Source organism: Acomys russatus, chromosome 26 (genome assembly GCF_903995435.1).
Source record: "Acomys russatus chromosome 26, mAcoRus1.1, whole genome shotgun sequence".
In the NCBI taxonomy this organism is placed as follows: domain Eukaryota; kingdom Metazoa; phylum Chordata; class Mammalia; order Rodentia; family Muridae; genus Acomys; species Acomys russatus.
In genome coordinates, this window is record NC_067162.1 from 4,397,385 (window position 1) to 4,413,996 (window position 16,612).

The 16,612-nt window shown below is 44.2% G+C and overlaps 1 protein-coding gene across 1 annotated transcript in view; it reads left to right on the forward strand.

Annotated features, from left to right (window-relative positions):
• Positions 1 to 7,367, forward strand: part of Prmt9 (protein arginine methyltransferase 9) — a 29,114-nt gene extending 21,747 nt beyond the window's left edge. Inside the window, exons 11-13 of the mRNA XM_051169311.1 lie at positions 2,221 to 2,374; positions 6,755 to 6,877; positions 7,149 to 7,367. Of these exons, the coding sequence (XP_051025268.1) occupies positions 2,221 to 2,374; positions 6,755 to 6,877; positions 7,149 to 7,367 (496 nt within the window). The remainder of the gene's footprint in view (positions 1 to 2,220; positions 2,375 to 6,754; positions 6,878 to 7,148) is intronic.
• Positions 7,368 to 16,612: the final 9,245 nt, after the last annotated feature.

A 16,612-nucleotide genomic window follows, 5' to 3' on the forward strand; every position in this document is an offset into this window, starting at 1 on the left:
CGTCTTCCTCATTTGCGCCTCCCTCTGCTGTGAAGGCGTGCTCACCTGGTTAGTCTAGATCTTGAGCTTGCCTTGAGCGCTGTGTCCCTGCCCCTCAGTGAGTGCCAGCTCTGCAGGCAGGCTGCTGCTGTTCCTGTGTGCTGCACACTAAGCTCTGCACCTCCATTTGGACTGCAAGGACTTTACCCGCTCACTTGTCTTCATGGCCCCTAAGTCTTAACAATCTGTTTAGGGAAGTTACATAGGAAAAATTTAAACACGCAAATAATCTTTCAGATATGTACAAACTGGTCAGATGGCTAGTCTGCAATTTTTAAAAAGTAGATCCTTACATCTTTAACTTGGGTATAAAATTTACTGTGAGAGATGCTCGAGATGGTACATTGTCCACCTTTCTGTAGTCCCTGCTCTGGAAGCTCAATTAGAAGATATTCCAAAATACTCAGTAAGAACAAGGTTTGATGTTTGAAAATGTGACAGATAAGGAGTGGTTCCACTTGGTCTTAAAAACCTTACTCTTCTATTTCTTGTAGAGGAATTTAAATTCTAAACATGACTGCTCTGGCAAGAGGTCACATCACATTTCTAGGGCTGTGTGATCTGGCTGGAATAAAGACACGCCTTTAATCCCTGGAGACAGAGGCAAGCAGATCTCTGAGTTCAAGGCCAGCCTTGTATAGAGCAAGTTTTAGCTAGTGAAAAATTTAGGTCCAGGCATGGTGGAACGCGCCTTTAATCCCAGAACTCAAAAGAGAGAGGCATGCAGATCTGAGTGCTAGTCAGTGCTGTTCAGGTCATTTGGTTGAGTCAGTCAATTGAGAAGCAGTGCAGTGGAGTTTGTGGCAGTTCAGTGGTGATTTTTACCAGGAGAGTTTTACAGAGAGAGGTTGAACACACAAGTGAAGACAGAATGAGCCAGAGAATGAGAAGAAGCCAGAAGATTAGAAAAAGATTGCTAGAGTTAGTTTGAGGCCAAGCGGAGCAATTCAGTGAGAAACAGAGAAGCTAGGTTAAATCAGTCAGCTGTGAGAGGAGTTTGAGGCAGAAACAGCTGAGTTGAGCCAGCCAGCCAGAGTTCAGAAAGAACTAGAAAGGGTGAGCTTATTCAGCACTAAGTCTCAGAGGATGAAAACATTCTAGACCTAGACAAGGTTGTGCGGAGGTGAGACGCTTCCAGGACTAGGCCTGGGTTAGCAGACAGAGGCAGTAAGCCTGAGACAACAACTATAACTAGGAGAATAAACCTTACTATAACAATTTCTGCTTTCTTTTATGCCTCAGGTATGAAAAACAATACCCATGATAGTTTTAGTACCCTTAACTTAAGCCTCCAATTTCTTGGTACAGGAACACCTGGTACCCACATGCAGGGAGTGCCAGCGTCCCACCAGGCACTTAATTTCTGCTCATAATTCTCTTTCCAGGTCCAGCCTACTTAAGACACTTTCTAATAACCATATGCAGAGTTGTTAATGCCATTTTATGGGACGCAGGGGAGAATGAAGATGAATGTGCAGTTGCATGGGAAAGAAAGGGTCTTGTTAGCCTTTGTCTTGCTTTGCTTCCTAGAATGTTTCAGTTTGCCTATGTATTTGCATTTGGAGGGTTTAATCCTTCACAGTGAATCATTTCAGACTTCCTAGAGAAGTTACAGAATAGTTCCGAGAACTGACCTAATGCCTTGTACCCTCACGTGCTAAGCCACCCGTAGTGGTGCTGGGGTGAGGCTACCCCTGAACTGCTTAGGATCACAGTGTTGCAGCTCTTTACACACAGTGACCACTGGTGAAGGAAGCTTGTCTACACGTGAGGTTTATTACTATTTCATATGCATCTTACACAGTCTTAAAGTAGCTGCACAGTATTTTTAGTGCATTCATGTTTTTATGGAAACCTATTCATGAAGTCATATATAGAATTTTCCATGTATTGTATAACTGTTCAAAAAGTACGGGATTTTGGAATATTTGGATCTTCATGTAGGGAGGGTTCACTGTTAATGATTGCGGCCTATAACTAAAAATTTACCTTAGTCTGGCTCCTGAGTTAACAGTCCAAATTTGACTTCTTGGGCAACTATTTCTCGTGATTTAAAATTTGAGCTATTAGCCAATAATGACTACATATCATTTACACTTCACTAATTCATGATGCTTGCTTATTTATAACTATAAAACATAAGGATTTAAAAGGCTTTTAAAGACATTTGCCCTTCTTCAGGTGTTTACTGCAGTCTGGAGGCAAGATCTTCCCCCAGTATGTGCTGATGTTTGGGATGCTGCTGGACTCCCAGACACTGGTAGAAGAGAGTGCTGTCCAAGGAACAGAACACACTCTTGGGTTAAACATAGCACCTTTTATTAACCAGTTTCAGGTAAGTGTCAGAGAACTGGTCAGCCAAGATGTCGCTGTCTCCCTCCATCCTTGAGGTTTTACTTAGTGAGTGGGTTTAGCTGGGTTAGAAAGGCAGATGAAAATCAGCCTGAGGGTTAGAATAATCAAGGACTTTGTCATGAATGCAGACTAAAGTTTATAGACTTTCCTCTGAATCTCTGTTCCAGATTGAAAATAGAACCGGAAGCTGGGCGTGGTGGCGCACGCCTTTAATCCCAGCACTCGGGAGGCAGAGGCAGGCGGATCGCTGTGAGTTCGAGGCCAGCCTGGTCTACAAAGTGAGTCCAGGATGGTCAAGGCTACACAGAGAAACCCTGTCTAGAAAAACCAAAAAAAAAAAAAAGAAAATAGAACCGGAGCTCTTAGACTTGTGAGAAAGGGCTGTACTTGTGTAACAAAGAAGCCCCCAGAAGCCTGTGTCCTAAGCTTGCGTTTCTGTAGTGAGACCTCAGGTTGGCTAAGGATTGGCCTGGGCAGCTGAAGCCCAGGTCTAGGCCGTCTGTCTGTAGGCAGCAGGGACATGTGGAGCTCAAGACAGGGAGGTAAGTTTCAGGTTAAGAAACAAGGAGTTAGGATTTAGAGAGAGAGTGGAAATGTCTCAGGTGCTAGGAACGACGAGCACACCCGTGAGTTTAACGTGTGTCTAGACAGAGTGCCAGGGAAGCCATGTGTGGCTGAAGATGGGGTGAAGCGGGATACTACCATACAAGCCAAAGCAGAATTCTGAAAAGCGGGATACTGAGTAGCAGTTGAAATGATGCCTGAAGGCTATAATTAGTAAGCTCTTGAGGCTGCTGGTAGGAGTTCTGTGACAGAGCCAACCTGAGGAATAAATTGATTAACTGCTTTTGGAGGGGGTTGGCTAACCAAGGTTTTAGAGTTAGCTGAATGTCTCTCGTGAAGACTTAATAAAGAGAACATACTTACCACAAGATAGAGATGCTCAGGCTGCTTCTGTCGTGGCTCCAAAAGGCCACCATCTGTCTGTCTAGTGTAATTTTTTTGTTTTGTTTTGTTTTTCGAGAGGGTTTCTTTGTGTATCCTTGACTGTCCTAGACTCGCTTTGTAGACCAGGCTGGCCTCGGACTCACAGAGATCTACCTGCCTCTGCGTCCAAGTGCTGGGATTAAAGGCGTGCGCCACCACTGCCCAGCTTCTAGTGTGATTTTTTAAGAGACTGACTTAGTTTAGTTTATGCATGTGTGTTTTGTGTGTGCATTGCTCACAGAGTCTAGAAGAGAATTTGAGGTCTGGAACTAGAGTTGCAGGTGGTTGTGACCCTGCATGGGTGCTGGAAACTGAGCCCAGGCCTCTGGCAGAGCAGTGAGCACTCTTAGCTGCTGGGCATCTCTCCATTCCCTGCCTGTCTTGCTCTTTCATTCCCACTTGGTCCTGACTCCAGCAGTTCTTCAGTGTGAGCAGAGTCTACCCGGGCCATGCTGCCCTTTCACTGTACTGCCTATTTCATGGCCACTCCTTCCTTAACAGCTTAGAGCCTTATAGTCTGTATATTTTCATATAATTGAGGTATTACCCTCCGTCCCCCGTTGTTCTTGGGTGATCCTGTCTTGGTTAAGCCCCACCCTCTGTGTTTCTATGTAACACCCTACAGATGACCCTTAATGCCGTGCTCTCACTTTAGTTGACGGCTACTTATCTAAAGAGACCCCATAACCTTTCTTGGCAGTTTTATATTTTATAGTCCTTTTACTTATTGCCTTAGGTATTGTCTCCTCTCTTACAATGGTAAACTACTCGATAAGTGTGTGAACCAATGAAACAAAAGCAGAAGTTGTTAAAAGAATATAGTTCATTAAGAAATCATTTAACAAATGTTTATTGAGCACCTACTACACGAACTGTTTGTTTGTTTGTTTGTTTTGAGATAGGTTCTAATGTAGCCCAGAGGGCTTCAGTATGTAACCAGGGATAACCTTGACCTCCTGATCCTCCTGTTTCCATCTTCCAAGGCCTAGAATTAGAGACATACACCAGCATTCCCAAGTTAGGTGAATGTATTAGTTACTAGTTGCTACAACAAAATACCTGAAAAAGGAATCTTAAAGTTTGAGGAACACAGTCCACCATGGCAGGAAATTTCTACCTCTATTAACCTTCTATTAAAAACAGGCGGAAGAGCAATTGACGAAGACACCCACTATCTACCTCTAATCTCCATGTTTATACTTGTGTAACTTGTGTGTACATGTGTGCCAGAGTATACACATACAGAGCTCCATGGAGCTATGGCAGCAGGTCCAGGCAGTCAGACTACAGTGCCTTTCCCAGTACCAGTTAACCCCAGTGCAGGCTAGAAGGAAGCGTGAGCCCCCATGGGTGCTGCAAGCCAAGTAAACAGGCAGCCTGAGATCCTTCCCTATGCTACACTCCCTCCAGGGAGAGTGAGTCATGCTTCCTTAAACGACAGGACTACGGTCCCATGTACGCAGCATGCCACCTTTGATTGGGTCAGGAATATCTCCCTCACAGGAGGCTTGAACCAGAATTGCTGTCACCATGAACATTGTTGCCATCTCTATGTTAAACAGGTATCCCAGTATAAACCAAAAATGCACGATGGGAGCAGGGTCTCTCTATGGACAGGCAGTAAGAGCATGGCCAGCGTGGTCAGCCTTCAGCAGGTTGGCAGCCAACCCGGACATCAGGTTAACTCTAGCCACTGACACAGACAGCCAGGCAAAGAGGTCCCAAGAGAGAATCCACATCCATGCAAACACTTTTATAGCCAATGAGAAGACCACTTAAAACTGTGAGCCCAACAGCGAAGTTTGCGGAAAGTAATGCTCTAACAGAGATGGCAGCGGGCCCCACCGACTGGCCTGCTATGAGTAGGAACCGGTAGTCCCTGACTACGAAGGGGGTTGGTGGACTGATTCAAGTCATCAAGGAACAACAGCAACAATGGTGGGAGCTCACGGGCACATCAGTCATTGTTGTCAGCTCCTTGGAAAAGCGTCTGTCCTCAGTCTCTGCTTTCCAGTGCAAGATCAAACGGGAGAAGGCCCTTCACCAGACATCTCCGGATCTTCTGAGTCCAAAGAGTCCCAGTCCAGGACCTCTCCTTGCTCGTCTTCAGAATCAGGGTCTATACAGGGACTACAGACTTCTTAGTCAGCCAGCTGTGCCATGGCAGAAAGGGGGCAAGACCTTCAACTCCAGCATCCCTGCTCTACAGTCAGGTTTATAAGTCGGGGTTTTATAGATTGCATGTAGAATGTAAGCGAGGACCAGGAAGGACACTTAACATTTGTTGTGCTGTGTAGGGGTCAGGAGGGGTCGTTGAGCAGCTGGATAAGGCTGGAAGCTCTAGGCTGAGCGTGTGAATTGGGCAGTCAGTATCATATAGACAGCATTTAAAAACCACAGGCAGAGGCCGGGTGTTGTGGCACACGCCTTTAATCTCAGCACTCGGGAGGCAGAGGCAGGCGGATCGCTGTGAGTTCGAGGCCAGCCTGGTCTACAAAGTGAGTCCAGATGGCCAAGGCTACACAGAGAAACCCTTGTCTCGAAAAAACCAAGAAAAAAAAAAAAAAACCAAAAAAACCAAAACCAAAAAAAACCAACAAAACAAAACAAAACCACAGGCAGATGGAACGTTGGGGGTGTGCAGAAAATGGTTTGAGACCTGAGTTTAGAGAACTTGAAAGGTTATGAGCTCTGGATTGATGGTGACAGGCCAGGCCAGGAGGTTTGGCTGAGAAACAAAAGTGGGAACAGTCTGTAAGGTGTGAGTAGATCTGTAGATCTGTCTGTAAGAGGGTTCCTGTCCCAGGCATTGAGAAGTGGCAATGGAGGGTTCTCAGTTACCAGCGTAAACAGGAGCAGCCAGCACAGTGAGGAAGACGGAGTGAGTGCCTAGGAAAGCTGGCCCTATCTGTGGCCAGTCTCACCACGAAGATTGAACCCAGAAGGAAAGCATCTTCTAAGCAGCCCTGTCATTTTATATTAAACGAGGATGTGTGCCACTGTGTCCAGCTGAGTTTGGTGCCTCTGATGAAGCACAGTAGTACTTACTGTTAGACTGTTTGCTTGTTAGCTCACACGTTCTAGGTACAAAGGGTTTGGAATTGTTTGGCACATCATCCAAGAGAAAGGCCTGTAGGTAAGAACCCACAGCAAAGTTAGCTCGTTCATTCCTCCTGAAAACCTGGTCATGACCACAGCAAAGTTAGCTCGTTCATTCCTCCTGAAAACCTGGCCATGAAGCTTCATGCTTTAGGTTGATGCATAAAGTCAAGGATAAAAAGTGTTGTCATAAGGAGCTCATTGTAAGCCGAGGGAGGACAGAGGGAACCGTCACTGTGGAAACAATAAAAGCGAATGTCCCCTCTTTCTTCAGGTGCCTATTCGTGTGTGTTTGGATTTATCTTCATTGCCGTGTACCCCTTTAAGCCAGCCAGTGGAGCTCCTTAGATTAGACCTGATGACTCCATATTTGAACACTTCCAGGAGAGAAGTAAAGGTAAGGACAGCTACAGGGGGTCACTCTTCTCATGCAAAGCGTGTAACTTAAATGACGGGTACTATACTTATACGGTCTATCATTTCCTTTGAAGATTTAAATCTGAATTTCTAGACAACATACAAAAATAGGTTAGATAAACATTAGAGTCTACAACTAGTTACTAAATTTGAATGCATGGTTAAATGTATTTCTAGTTCCTGTTTTCAAATTGATTAAAAAGAGAAGACTTACTTTCCTCGATGAAATGTTCAAAATTCACTTTCTACAGGTCCGTGTTTGTAGGTCTGGACGAGTAACTGCTGTTCCATTTTGGTTTCATTTGTGCCTTGATGATGAGGTCAGGCTGGACACCTCGGGCGAAGCCTCCCACTGGAAGCAGGCTGCGGTGGTTCTGGACAATCCCATCCAAGTGCAAGCGGGGGAGGAACTTGTGCTCAGTGTTGAGCATCACAAAAGCAACGTCAGTATCACAGTGAAGCAGTCATGAAATGGATGTACAAGACCCTTGAGTGGTCCAGCATGCCCACGGGTGGCCTTAATAAAGCACTTGGTAAAGGGCTTAAAGTGGAGCGTTATTCTAAAGTGTAGGCTTTGCCCTCTGGAAAAGGATACGTCTTTTGTTTCTTCAGATTAAGAAGCCATTTTGTTGGACTTCATAGGGATTTAAAAGGTGTCTGCCTTCTTGCCATGTCAGTTAAGACTTAGAGATCTTATCTTACAGTGGGGCAACATCTAGGCTTCCAGCGCAGACTGACAGCAGTGGCTGTGAACCAGGCCTTGCTTCTGTTAGATATTAAAGAGGGCATTAAAGAGCAAAGGGCTTAGGAAGAGATGTCCGCCATGGGCATTTTTCCCTTCTCTATTTGGGCAAAAAGATTAAACACTGGTGGCAAGCAAACGCTTAAAAATGCTAACACAGAATTTCTCTAAGTTTTTATTTGAGTGCTCTGTTGCAAAGCTCTGTGACTCCATGGGATCCCATGTTTAACTGCTGGTGTTTCCTTCCGAGCAGCCCGAGGGCTCCTGAGGGACTCCTCGTCTGTGTCTGCATCTAGAACTGCTTCCCTGCTTTTGATTTTTGCTAAGAGTGTTTTGATCCTGTTCCTCTCTGTCTCCGCTCTCTTTCTGTCCCGCTTTCCTCTCCCTTCTCCCCTCTCCTCTTTCCTCCCTTTTCTCCTCTCTTTCCTTTCCTTTCTTTCTTTCTTTGCTCCCTCCCTCCTTCATTTTTTCTTTGTTTTGGACAGGGACCTATATACCCCAGGCTAGTCTCAAATTAGCTGTATATCTGAAGGTGACCTTTCCTTTCTGCATCTCCTATCTATTTCCTAAATGCTGAGGGTACAGGTGTGTTCCACCATACCTGCTTTATGCGCTGCTGGGGACCAAGCTCAGTGCTGTGGGCATGCTGCACACCATCTCTTGTTCATCCTCGCAGAGAGCCATCTCAGCGTCACTGAGTTGTCCTATTTTATTAAGTTACTTCTTTCCAACCACTGCTTTTGGGTTTGGTTTGTTCTTATTTCTTCAAGACTTAGGGTGCACTGCTATTTATTTGAGATCCTCTGTTGTTGTTTTTAATACCGGCATGTTTAGCAACAACTTTACTCTTACAAATGCTTTTGTTAGCTGAGCAGTGGTGGCACATGCCTTTAATCCCAGCACTTGGGAGACAGAGGGAAGCAGATCTCTATGAGTCTGAAGCCGTCTTAGTCTACAGAGGGAATCCCAGGCCCACCAGCGCTACACAGAGAAACCCTGTCTTGAAAAACCAACCGCAAGCCGGGCGTGGTGGCGCACGCCTTTAATCCCAGCACTGGGGAGGCAGAGGCAGGTGGATCACTGTGAGTTCGAGGCCAGCCTGGTCTACAAAGTGAGTCCAGGATGGCCAAGGCTACACAGAGAAACCCTGTCTCAAAAAAACCAAAAAAAAAAAAGAAAAAAGAAAAAAAAGAAAAACCAACCGCCCCCCCAAAAGAAATGACTTTTGTTATGTCTCATAGGTATTAGTATGTTCTGTCTTCTTTTGCTTTAATTTTACCAATCTTTTGTTGTCTTCTTGATTTCTTCACTGACTGTGCATTATTAGTGGTATGTTGCTGAATTCCCACAAGTATGGATGCTCTGTAGTCTGTCCCTGCTATTGATTTTCAGCTTTTAGCATTGTGATAAAAATAAAATAAGTTGCCGGGCATGGTGGCGCACGCCTTTAATCCCAGCACTTGGGAGGCAGAGGCAGGTGGATCGATGTGAGTTCGAGGCCAGCCTGCTCTACAAAGTGAGTCCAGGATGGCCAAGGCTACACAGAGAAACCCTGTCTCGAAAAACCAAAAAAAAAAAAAAAAAAAAAAAACAACAAAACAAAAAACAAAAAAATAAATAAAAATAAATAAATAAAAATAAAATAAGTTATTTCAATTTCCCTATGTTTGTTAAGGTTTCCTGTGCTATTATATGACCTATTATGGCCTGTTTTAGAGTCAGTTCTACAGGTTTCTGAGAATGTCTATTCTGAAGTGTGTTGATGGACTGTTGTTGTAGGTTTCTGGGAGGTCCATTGATGTTTGATGTCATTTAGCGCAAGTGTTTATATTTGCCAAGATGGCCTCTCTGTTGGTGAGAATGGACAGTGAAGTCACCCACTATGTGTTGGGGTTAATTTGTGACTTTTTATTTATTTGACTTAAAATGTTTATTTCCATGTGGTTTGTGTGTCAGGGGTATGTATGTGCTAGCGTGCACTCACATACGTACACATGCATGCTGGGCCCTGAAGTTGATATTGGTCTTTTTCTTTTTTTTTTTTTTTTGGTTTTTCGAGACAGGGTTTCTCTGTGTAGCCTTGGCCATCCTGGACTCACTTTGTAGACCAGGCTGGCTTTGAACTCACAGCGATCCGCCTGCCTCTGCCTCCCGAGTGCTGGGATTAAAGGCGTGCGCCACCACGCCCGGCTGTGATATTGGTCTTTTTCAATCCCTCACTCTTCACTTACTGAGGTGTGTTCTCTTGTTGAATCCAGAGAGCACCAGTAACGACTAATCTGTCTAGCCAGTGTGTGTTGGGGATCCTGACTCTGCCTCCAGAGTGCTGGGATTACAGGCAAGCAGCACATCTGACTGGCTTGGATGTCAGTACTCGGCTTCCGTACTTCAGTCCTGCTCCCTGTGTGGCAAGTGTTTTATCAGCTCTGCCTTCTTTGTATCACCTAATTCTTGACTTTACCCTTTGCAATGTTTGTTTATGAAGTGGGTGCACATGTCAGCTGGGTGCATAGAAGTCTAGAGTTTAATGCCTTATGCCTATGCCTTTTGACTGTCTGGTTCTGTCAGACATCAGAACAGTGGCACTTGGCTCGCTTCCAGTCCCGCTTGTTTGGAATGCCATATCTATCCTTTCACCCCATGGTACCATCTGTCTATAGTGGAGGCACATTTCTTGGAGACAAACGGCTCATCTGTGTGTTGATGGGGGAATTGGGAGCCTTACTATTCAGAATTATTGAGAAGACACACTGGTCCTATCACTTTGAACTGACTATAGCTGCAGCATACAGTTTTCCCATAGCCTCTTGGGGGGTCTTTGTTTTCCTCAATACAAAAAATTCTTCCCAGTGTCTTCCGTTAACATGGCTTAGCAGTCTTGGGAAAGTTGGGTCTCTCCCCTGCCCCTCTTCAGCAGTAGCAGTTTGCTGGGTGTCTTACTTAGGATTTCTATTGCTGGAGATGCCATGACCATGGCAACTCTTATAAAGAAAACCATTTAATTGGGGCTGGCTTAGTCCATTATTGACATGGCAGGAAGCACAGTGGCACACAGGCAGGCATGGTGCTGGAGAAGGAGTTGAGAGTCCTATATTTTTATCCAAAGGCAGCAGGAAGAGAGTGAGCCACTGGGCCTGGCTTGGGCTTCTGAGACCTCCGAGCCCACCCCCAGCGACACACTTCCTCCTCTCAGATGGCACCTGCTTCCACAAGGCCACATGCATCCTTATCCTTTCAAATCATGCCGTTCCCAAGAGCCTATGGGGACATTTTCGTTCATATTAGCACACTGGGAATAGTAGTCTGAGATGGAGATTATTGTCTTTCAGACACTGAAATACTTTATTCCTAACTTTTCTCTTTTAAACTTTTGTTAAGAAATATGCTAATTTAATGAGCCAGCCTTATAATGTGAATTTTTTCTTTTCTTTTTTCTTCTTCTTCTTCTTCTTTTTTTTTTTTTTTTCTTCAGCTGTAGATATATTCCCCTTGGGTATATTTAGTGTTTTGACCATAACATAGAAAGTTTGGTATTCTGATGCCTTTAGTACTTGTATGAACATCTTTCCTTAGATGTGGTGTAGTTTCCTGCTGTAATTTTATGAAAAATGTTTTTCTGTGCCTTTGACATGAAACTGTTTTTTGAGACAGACCTGGCTATCTTGGACTTGTTTTATAGACCAGGCTTGCCTTTAACTCACAGAGATCCTCCTGCCTCTGCCTCCTGAGAGCTGAGATTAAAGGCGTGCACGCCGCCTTGCCTGGCCATGAAAACTACTCAATGTCCACGATTTATAGATTTGGTCTTTTCATAGTTCACCATCCTGAGTGTTTCAGGCATAGATACATACATACATACATACATACATACATACATACATACATATATATGTACACACACATACATACATACACGCACACACACGTATATACACACACACACATATATGAGAAGTTTATATATATTTTTTCGAGACAGAGTTTCTCCTAGGTAGCTTTAGCTGTTCTGGAACTATTATTGGAGGGCAGGCTGACCTTGAACTCAAAGAGATCTGCCTGCCTCTGGCTCCATATGCTAGGATTGTAGGGCAGGGATTGAAGACATGTGCCAACACTGCCCAGCCAGGCACATTTAAAAAAAAAGATTTTATTTATTTAATATATATGTGTGTGTGTGTGTGTGTGTGTGTGTGTGTGTGTGTGTGTGTGCGCGCGCGCGTGCGTGCACGCGCTGCTTTTGCATATACACCTTCATGCCAGAAGAGGGCATTAGATCACATTACAGAATTACACATGGTTGTGAGCCACCATGTAGTTGCCAGAAATTGAACTTAGGACCTCTTGAAGATCAGACAGTGCTCTTAACCACTGAGCCATCTCTCCAGTCCCCCAGGTACATTTTAAAAATCAATGTATCTTTGTTACTGAATGAATGTCCCGGTCCTCATTGTCCTCAGGACCTGCTATTGTTGTTACCACCGCATGGTCCTTTGTATTGCTCTTTCCTCAGGTCTCTTTATTTCAGTTGTTGACGTTTTCATTTCCATTGTTTGGGTTTTTTCACTGTTTCTGTTTACTAGGTTCCATTTTCATAGCTTATACTGACCTTCTTTTACTCACTGTTTTCTCGGAATTCAGGAATTTGTGTCTTCCTTTTTTTTTTTTTTTTAATAATGTATTTGTAATTATTCATTTGAGTTCTTTGAGGTTTCATTTAATGTGCTCTCACTAGGTGCAGTTACTGTAGGTTTGGTAGTTTTTACATAGCTTTATTGCCTTGTATTCCAGTTTCCTCTGCTTTTGCCTGAACCTGAACCACTGCTGTTAGGTAGTTGGCTGATCTTTTCCTTTTTTGGTATTGCCTTTGCGCTGGAGACATGGTCCAGCAGTTAACAGCACTGGTGTTCTTGCAGAGGACTTTGGTTCCAATCCTAGAACGTACATGCAGCTCCCAGCAGTCTGAAATTCCAGTCCTGAGGATCTGATGTAATCTTCTGGCTTCTGTGGGCACCAGGCACGTGCATGTGCTTAGACTTACATGCAGGTGAAACATCCATATACATAAAATAAAAAATACGACTGGAGAGACAGCTTTGTAGTAACATTTGCTGTTCTTGTAGAAGACCTGAGTTTGGTTCCCAGCACCCACATGTGCCTCACAACCATCTGTAACTCTAGTTCCAGGAGATCTGACCCCCTCATCAGATCTCAAGTACTAGGCACACAGGTGGTGCACAGTCATACGTACCGTCATAAAAATAAGCCTAATAAAAAGTTTTTTAAAATTATGTCTTATCTGGGTGTGGTGACGCACACATTTACTTCCAGCGCTCAGGAGGCACAGGCAGGCAGTTTGAGGCCAGCCTGGTCTATAGAGCAAGTTCTAGGATAGCCAAGGCTACACAGAGAAAGCCTGTCTCGAAAAACAAAAAATAAACAAATAAAAAAAAAAGCTAGGTGTTACCTTTTTCTGCTAGATTGCTGTTGCTGGCCTGCTCCCCAGAGTACTCCTCTGACAATAGTGTCTACAGTAATGGCTATCAAGGGGTAGGCCAACTGTGAAAATACTGTAATAGCCAAATAAAAAGCAACCATCCCTTAAACGCCATTTTATGAAGTAGAGCGGCCCGGATGAAGTGGGAGGAAAAGAGCAAGAGTAGTGTTGAGATTTGGGTCAGTAGAGGTAGGAGAGAGGGTGATGAGAAGGGGGAGGTGACAAGGTTTGTATGAGGTAACAGGACAACCCCAGCTCTTAGGAGGCTGACACAGAGACCCCACAAACCTGCTTAGGCAGTGCTGTGAGAAGGGAAAATCATAGGCAGGGGGAAGTAGATACAGAACAGCAGCAAAGTTGGCAGGAAGTGATAATGGTGCAGTGCGCGATGGGGGCAGAGGATGGATGAATGCCATCTGTCCCGTTGGCTGGATCCAGTCTCATCTAGGCATTTCTGTCCTGTTCGCAGAAGCCTGCTGCGCTCCTGCGTTCTTTCATGGCTAAGTCCTAGCTCTTGGCCACAGGCCTGCGTGTTGCCCTCCACCCCCACCCGCAAGGATCTTGTTTGGAATGCTGCTCTTGCTTCTGGGCTTCCCTTTTGCAGGCTGGGTTACAGATGCTGTGCTCAAGCCTTTGGGAAACTGGTTGCCAATATTGACCCTGTTCTTGTCTATCCAGTGTCCAGCATGCTTATTGCGGTTGGACCAGCCCCAGTCCCAGCTTTCCTCCACTGCTTGTAGTTAGTTGTTTGTGTAGGGTTGAGGCCTTATGGCCTTTCCTTGTCCAGTTTTGTCTGTTGTTGCTCAATTCATGTTCGGGCAGTCAAGCTGATGAGACTTTATGGGAATAGCTTTTGACATTACTTATTAGGAGACACAATCGCACAGCGAACTCCCAGGTCCTCTGCTTCCTACAGTCTGCCTCACAATTCTCCTATGTTCCCTGAGCCTTAGGTGTTTTGTAGATATATCCTTTGGGACTGGGCTCTACAACTCTGCATTTTGATTGGTTATGGTTTTCTGTAATTGTCAATTGCAGAGAAGTTTCCTTGAGGGGTAAAAAGGACCCTGATCTATGGGGGTAAAGAGAAACTTTATAGATTTTTTTTTTTTGTTAGGGAATATGATGGCTTAGTAAATTAGTGTAGAATCTCCTCCAATAATCCCGAACACTAAGCAGTTAGTTAGGTTTCCAGTACAAGGCAGGTTTTCCTCTTGTTGAGCAGGTCTTAAGTCTAATTAAGAGAGCTGTTGGTTACTGCCAAGGTGTGCATGCCACCATTGCACCCTTTGGGTTATCCTGTCATGCTAGCTAGTGATGTAGCTCTGTCATAACTGTGTAGGACTTTGGAAGCTTGCATGGTGCCTTCTGGTTGTGTGATAGTCTGAAAGTCACTGCCAAAGCCAGTGGTCCAGGGGCTTCTCTTCTAGATTTCCCATTTGTGTCTCTTACGCAGTGAGTTGATTTTGGTGTCTGGTGTAAAATAGGGGTCTAGTTCCTTGTTTTGGTATGCGGAATTCAGATTTCCTGGGATAATCCTGTCGCAAGCTGCTTTTTCTTAGCGTTATGGGGTCTGCTTGGATCCAGCACAACTCAAGCACCAAATCAATGCAGGAAATAAAAGTCTATTGTAATCAAGCCACTAGTGGGTCACATGCAGAACAGACTCAGTAGCCAGGCTGTGACCCCAAGTCAGACTGCTGTAGCGCCTCTAAGCACAGACGTCACAAAAGCCACTCTCATCTGTGCCGGGTTAGTTACACTTTCCACCAATAGGGGACTTTGCTGGGGACATGTCTTTGTGGTGCACTTACCCTGTTCTCATTGGTTTGCTCAACTGTCCTGGGATGCCTTGCCCAGCATTCATGTCTCAACTTACCAACCAGAATGTCACTCATCCAGGAAAGTCTTGGGGACTTAAAATTTGTTTGAGCCCTATTCGCAATGGAAGTTTACTACTTACATTAGTATGCCCACTTGGTGCTCTGGTCAACAATGATTCTGAACTTCCCATTCTGTACCTTTATTTTTGTTAGCACCACACTTTTTTTCCTTAAAATATTCAGTTTTTATTATTTGTTTGGGTGTTTTGCCTATGTGTATGTCTGTGCACCAGTGTGCATGCCTGGTGCCTAAGGTCAAAAGAGGACATTACATTTCCCAGACCTGGAGTTAGAGAGGGCTGTGAACTATCATGTTGGTGCTGGGAATCAATTCTGGGTCCTTTTGAAGAGCAGCTAGTGTTCTTAACTGCTGAGCTGACTTTCCAGCCTGCCGTACTGTAGTCAGCTTTTTCTTTTCTTTTTTTTTTTTTTAAAGATTTATTTATTTATTATGTATACAGCATTCTTCCTGCAGGCCAGAAGAGATGGTTGTGAGCCACCATGTGGTTACTGGGAATTGAACTCATAACCTTTGGAAGAGCAGTCGGTGCTCTTAACCTCTGAGCCATCTCTCCAGCCCCCGTCAGCTTTTTCTTAAGACAGAGGGTTCTCTGTTGCTTAGGCTGATCTCAAACTTTTGGGCTCAAATGACCCTTGTGCCTGAGCCTCGTAAGCTGGGATTGCACCCAGCTTGTATTTCAAATGAGGCAGTGGTCCAGCATTTCCTCAGAAGTGACTTGGCCATTATTTTATATTTCTATATGAATTTAGGACTGTTCTTTATCTAAGTAATGCCACTAGGATTCTGATGTCTATATATTCATATGGGTAGTCTGAACATTCTAATAAAATGATTTATTCTGATTCACAGGACATCCTTTCATTTATTTTCATTTTCTGTTTCTTTGATCAGTGTTTCCTGATTCTGTTTTTTGCCTAGACTGGTTTGGCCTGGAACTCATTGAGATCTGCTTGCCTCTACATCCTGAGTGCTGGGTATAAAGGTAGTATACACCACTAAGTCTAGTTCAAATCTTTTTAAAATTTTTGTTGGATTTCTAATCAAGCTATTTTTGTTAAAGTATTAAGATTTTGTTTGTTTAAGGAATAAGACACACACACACACACACACACACACACCAGAGTAAGACACAGCTAGATGTCCCAGCATGGCGGATGCAGAGGCAGGGGATCTCTGAGTTTGGGGCCAGCCTGGTGTACAAAGTGAATCCAGGACAACCAGAGCTACAAACCTTGTCTTGGCGGGGGGTGGTGGGTGGTGGTGGGGTGGGAGAAAACAAAAGAGCAAGACACGTTAAGAGTTTTAGATTTTGAAGTATAATATGCAAACTTAAATGGCACATGATTAGGATTACATTAAATTCAATCAGTCTGAATTTTATATTTACATTTTCAGTCCAGAGCATTGCATTCATACAGTGGCAAGAAGCACTGATTTTCTTTCTTTCTTTCTTTCTTTTTTTTTCTTTTTTGTTGTTTGTGGGTTTTTTTTTTTTTGTTTGTTTGTTTGTTTTTTTAAGTCTGTACTTTTGAGAAATTCAAGAGAATTATGCTAAAGTTGTTACCTACTATTTG